The sequence below is a fragment of the Myodes glareolus genome, chromosome 25 (genome assembly GCF_982192425.1).
Source record: "Myodes glareolus chromosome 25, mMyoGla1.1, whole genome shotgun sequence".
NCBI lineage: Eukaryota > Metazoa > Chordata > Mammalia > Rodentia > Cricetidae > Myodes > Myodes glareolus.
In genome coordinates this window covers 39,441,407-39,447,880 of record NC_142050.1, presented here as the reverse complement: position 1 = coordinate 39,447,880, position 6,474 = coordinate 39,441,407, and the positions used below count along the sequence as shown (strand labels likewise).

Here is a 6,474-nt window from a genome sequence, read left to right as displayed (position 1 = left end):
AATGGACTTCATCTTAACTTAGGTAATATTACATCCTTCTGGCGTCTTAGATGGAGCTGAAGGATAGATAGTTATATAGTTTCCTTAGTTATGATAAAAGATAGATGTAAATATTGTAATTGTAATTCTCGTTTGATGTCTGTTTCGTTATATATAATTTTAATATGTTAAAGTTAAAACCTTCCTTTCATGTAGACAAAAAAGAGGAAGTGTTATGGGAAGTCCTTCTGTATATGAGTTGCTTTTATTGGTTAATAAATAAATCTGTTTTCTGCAAGTGGTTTAACAGAACATAGCAGGGCTGGGAAAGATATAGAGAGAGAATAGGTGAGTTGAAGAGAAGCCATGTAGCTGCCACAGAAGACAGATGCCTCCACCAGAGCCTGCTGAAACTTTGTCAGTTGGTCCCAACCTCGTGTTGATGCACAGATTAATGGAGATGGGTTAATTTAAGATATAAGAGCTAGTGGGAAAGATTCTTAAGCTATTGACCAAGCAGTGATTTAATTAATACAGTTTCTGTGTGTTTATTTCAAGTCTGGGCAGTCTGGAATGAACCTACAGCCTCAGACAACAGGTCACAGGGTAAATGGTCTTAACTATCCACTCAAATAGATAGAATGGTAATTTGTATTTGTACTAAAGAAACCCACCTAATTGGCGAAGAGAAACAGAAACTAGAAGTGAAATGATGGGAAAGTGTGTATCAAGGAAAGGACACCAGAAACAAACAAAAGCAGTTACACAAATATCTTTCAAAGTAGACATCAATGAAAGATTTATAAGTACAGATAAATTACATCAATACATCCTAATAAAATACAAAATACACACCAAATATAAAACAATTGTAAATATAAATACACTTATCGTTTGTGAATTCAATTTCATAAAAGTATCTAACTATTTGGTATAAAAGGACAAATGCAAGCCAATGCAGTGACAGTGAGTGGCTACAATATTCCATTCTCTTGATACCTATGCTGTTCAAGTAGAAATTCCACACACTTCAAAATTCACATGCTACATAGACTAAGTAGTTGTAAGTGGCCACTTTTCTCAATAATGCCTGAAGCTTTCTCCAAAACACATCACATCTTGTACTATAACACTAATCTTCACAAATAAAATGTTTTCTGCATTCTTTGAGAACAAAACAAAATTAGAAACAATGAAAAAGATACACAATATAAATACATAGAAATTTAATGAAGAATGTTTGAATGGCCACCTGTTCATTGAAGAAATAATGGAGGAAATTGAAATATTCCTAGGAGGAAATTTTAAAAAGAAATTTACCTGAATGATTTCTTTAATCCAAACATAGTTCTTAATAGAAAACCTATAGCTGTGTGAGGTAAAGTTTAAAAATTAAATTAAAATTATGTGTAGAAGCTAACTTGATTCGTGAAATAACCGGGATAGCTTAAAGGATAAACAAGAATATTTTTATTTATTATAAGGAGACATTCACGTCATAGGAACAGAACATGCAGGCTCTGCTCAGTCGCGACAGAACCACACAGAGCGAGGGCACCTGGTCTGTACACACATTTTTCTCTCTGGGTCCCAGAAAGTCACTTGACTTGCATCCATCTCTTAAAGATAATTGGCTAACAAGGTTTCCCCATCCTCTCCCCCTTTTTTCCAAACATGGGTATTTTATCTATATGCATATATGAGCATCACATGTATGTATGCAGTACCTGTAGAAGTCAGAAGCTGAAATCAGAACCTTTGGAACTAAAATTGCAGACAGTTGTGAGATGCCATGTAGGTGCCGCAAATTTGTCCTTATTTTCTGTGTCTGTACTTATTCACTCTGGTAACATTTTCGTAGGAAAAAAAAATGATAGATAATTTGAGGTCAAACAGAATGAACAGTCAGAAACCTCTCAATATGGAAATGCATTCTATAGAATAACAGAACATCAACATAGGAAGAGATGTCTCTCTCTAAAATCACAGTCTCCTTCAGCATGAAGCCTGGCATGGAATTTGTATAAAACGCAGAGAGGGATATTTTCTAGGCGCCCTCAGTTTGGTACAAGTGAAGTATGTGCAGGTAAGGTCCCATGCATCCCAGGCATCATACCATATCATATCAGGCATCATATCATATCTCAGTCCTCTGCTATCCATCACTGCCTATCTATAAACAATATAACTCAATATAATATGTCCTTATGAGTGTACTATATCAGAGAAGGCAAGCAAATCATAAAACATAGCCAAGGTCTCAGACCTAAAGTGACCACTAGAACACAGTGAATTTTCTTCCCAGTTTCCTTTTATAAGGTATATCTGATAGAGGGATCTAGACAAGACTATTTACTACAGGCCATTTTAATTTGTTTTGTTCTTGTGGCTTTTTCATTGTTGAGACTGGACTGTATAGTCTAGATTGGAATTGAAGTCCAAATCCTCCCATACTCACAGGCTCCTTGGGATTTGAACTGCAGGCTATACCACCACATTTGTCTAATACTAGATTCTTTTTTACTCTTTTTAGATGTGGTCTTACAATGTATGATTGGCTGAGCTGGAACTATGGACAGCAGGCTGGTCTCAAACTGAGAGATCAACCTGCCTCTGGCAATAGACTCTTAAAAAGATCGAGGTCCAGTTGGCCTGTGCCCTAGCAGCAGGAAGCTTTCATCATGGGTTTATTCACTATTTCACCTCGCAAGCACCATCTTAACTTTGCACATTATGTCACAAACAGAGAAGAATAGTGCAGCCGAGTGGAGCACATCCAAAGGAAGGACTGAGCACTGTGCCTCTTCCTTTGTGGTGGTAACAACACTGGCAGTTATTAAAGGAGAAAGTCCAATGTGAATCAGGCCTCTTGGGATACTCCAGAGCTCACCGGTGGAGCAGGCTCCTGAAATTTTGCAAATTCTACACTGATCTAACATTCATGTGTCACATTGGGACAACTTTATGATCCTATTTAACAAATCAGTCAACAAGCATTAATACAAAATGCTATACCCAATCATGTGAGATAAAATACAGAAGAAATAAACAAAATATATTATTGAGATAAACAGTTAAGAAGTGATTTTTGGCTTTGTTACTTGCAGACAGATTGTATCTGTGTTAGCAGAGTATTTATAAGTATATTTTTGGGGTGAAAATTTGCCCTGAGTCTCTTATGAACTCTCCAGTGAGTCCCAAAGGTTCTCTCTCCTTCCTCACCTTCTGTTCCCATCCATGGTGCCCGCAGACATATGAACAACTGTCACTCAGAAGCTGTGGTTTTCGTGCTGAGTACATTGGCAGGGCCCTTTGGCTCATCTCGGCAGACCTGGGTGGAAGGAGCCGGGGTTCTTGCTGAGATCTCTCACTTGTAACCAGCACTGTGTCTCCAGCACTGCAGAAATAGAAGCTGCTGTCTTCAGGCCTCGCATTGCTCACTGTCAACGTGGAGAATGTTAGGTTTGGGCGGCTGATAGGAAACTTATCCTTGTCGAATTCTTTCTCATATGTGGCTTCTGAGCCTTGATTTGCAGCTGCCATGAGCACCAAGCTCTGTCCCGGGATCTGTCTGTACCAGAACATCCCAGCAACTTGACTGTCAAGCACACACTGGATTTTCAGCGAGGTTCCACTTTGACAGATGTCCCTTTTGGGCTTTTGGGAGACGAGGACACTGAACACAGAGCCTAGTTTAAGAGAGACAGAAATCCGTGAAGGCAAACAAGTTTCGAGTCAGACACATCTGGACAAAGATTTCTGCTTTATCTACTCTGGTATCATCCTACTCCCCAAACCATGTAGCACGCCCCTCCCTTTTACCAACACTCTCTGACAGAGTCTTCTAGTCTAAGACATCTTCATCATCCTCTGGCTTGTATAGTCTGCTTTGGTGCAGGAAAGTGTCCTCATACCTCAATTCAGCATTAACACTGACCCAAGGCTTTGTTTAGGACAAAGTTCCTACCTTGGCCCAGGAGAAGTAGCAGGAGAGTCCACATCCTTAAGCAACGGTCTTTTTCTGAGAAAAGGCACTAAAACCTCAAGGTCACACTCATCTCTCCTCCCCACTGCACAACTGCTTCCTTACTCATTCTGTTCATTTCTTTTTGTAAGAAGATGACTTTTTGCTAAACATTTAAAATAAAAAAATACATTGCCCCCTAGAGGAGCTATGTAGTTGCTCACTGAGGCTGGGTCCTTCATTCGAAAGGTATCCCACAATTCAGTTTCCACCTGTATGACATTCATTTATCCACCACTACTGTGCTACTTTCTGAGTATACAAACGCAAATGCGATGCAACATTAACTTTGATCAGTTTAAACTGTCTGCTGTCTTCATCATGCTTTCCCTACTTGAACTTAGTGTTCCTCCTCCAATATGCATGGAGTACTAAACTAACACCTATTTCTGAATATCAATCCTTCCAGTAAGTGGCACTTCATTGTCTGGTTCTTCATGTTAAGAAAGTAATTAAGGTACTATTTCTCACCTGCCTTATTTATTAAATCAAAAGTTAGATGAAGAAATATGTCTCATACATCTTCCCTTAGTTCAATATCACAATAATTAATATTTTAAATAGTCCTTGGAAATTTGTAATAATATTTATTTTTTTTATATTTCAGTTCAGTGTAGACTACAGATCAGGTCATTCCTCTCGATTGTTTGACACAAATTTGTCTTCATTTTGTAATAAATTCCTTACATCATACAATTACTTATGCATATTACTTATGGAATAAAATAGAGCTGCTTTTTTATTTATGAGCTGAGTTATTTTTTATTATGATTATTTATTTTATTTTATGTATAAGAATGCTCTGGAGCCCTTGAAGGTCAGATGAGATCCTCTTGATTGGAGTTGCAGATAGTTATGAGCTGTAAGGTGGGTGCTAGGAACCAAACCTGGGTACTCTGGAGAGCAGCAAATGCTTTGAACTTCTAAGCCATCTCTCCAGTTCCAGGCGCTGTTATTTAGACGTGATTGTCACTGTGTTTTACCAATTGGAAATTTTTGCACATAAGACCCAGAGAGAATAACTTATACAAATTTCAAGAAGAGGTGACAAAAAAATTATGCCTCAAATACAAGTCTTTGTAATCCCAGAACCACGGATTAGCATCAGAGCTAACAAAGATTGCCTCACTTTTACAATGTACTGTGTTTTTCTAACTGGCAACTGAGAATGGCAAGCCTGACTTTCTAAAGAAAATATGGAATCCAGGAAGACAGTCTTGCAAAACTAACCGGTCTTATTCCCCTGATTCCAAGATTCTGTTATAAAATTATCTCTCACTTTCTCTTACTCTCTCACTATTTATACTCAAATGTATGTATATATGCGTGTGTGTGTGTACAACAAATGTTTTCCTGCGCGTTTAATAAACATAGAAAAAATGAATCAGAGGTTTATCTTCACAGAATTTCAAAATCCTGAGAATTAAAAATATTCAGTACAAGACAACTTATGTACTGAAACTACAAAATAAAAATTAAAACTATTGACTCTAGGCTCAAGATGCTATGGTGACACCAATGAGGCACAAAGGGAGTCAGTCATACAAAATAAAAGAAAATTAAAAAGAAGCTAGTCAGTGTTGGCACATACCTTTATTACCAGCACTTGGGAGGCAGAGGCACGTGGATCTCAGTGAGTTTGAGGTCAGCGTAGTCTATAGAGCAAGTTCCAGGACAGCACAGCCAGGACTGTTACAAAGAGAAACCCTGTCTTAAAAAACCAAACCAAAAACAAAGAGACAAAAACATTAAAAAAAAGGTTTTAAAAAATCACATGGCAAAACAGATATTAATAGAAGCATGCTAATTTAAGTTACAAGAGCTAGTGAGACAAACATAAGCTAAGGCTGAGCTTTCATAGTGATTAAGTCTCCATGTCATTTGTCAGAAGTGGAGACTGGACAGGGAAAGGATGGTTTCAGAGGCTTATGGGATACAAGGCCCACCACTGTTAGCTGCAAATGGCATGTTAAATGACATAGATTTATCACAAGAGCTATTGAGGATGTTGATCATTTCCTTAAGTGTCTTTCAGCCATTTTAGATTCCTCTGTTGAGAGTCCTCTGTTTTGGTCTGTACTCCAATTTTTATTAGTTTATTTGTTCCTTTTCTTCTCACAAATTTCCACCTGCCTCTGCCCCCTGAGTATTGGGATTAATTACTATATTTATTTTTATGTTTCTGTGGGTTCTGATGCATGAAAATACATATACCATGTGTGTGTTTGATGCCCTTGGAGATCAAGAGAGGGTGTCTGATCCCTTGGAACTGCGGTTACGGGTGGTTGTGAGACATCATTTGGGCTCTGGGAACTGAAACTGTGCCCTCTGCGAGAGCAATTAGTGCTGTTAACAACTGAACGATTTCTCTAACCATTTTCACTTGTTGCTCTTGCAAAGATCAGAGAATTATGAGGAGTGCTGGTAATTTTTTGCAATCCCCCAAGACACAAATATAAACCGCTCTTGGA

At 38.1% G+C, this 6,474-nt stretch overlaps 1 gene segment (V, D, J or C); it reads right to left on the bottom strand.

Moving 5' to 3' along the window:
• Positions 1 to 2,659: 2,659 nt before the first annotated feature.
• LOC146889617 (T cell receptor beta variable 29-1-like) lies at positions 2,660 to 4,001 on the bottom strand. The segment is given in 2 exon segments: positions 2,660 to 3,668; positions 3,947 to 4,001. Coding segments are annotated over 2 exon segments (588 nt in total).
• Positions 4,002 to 6,474: the final 2,473 nt, after the last annotated feature.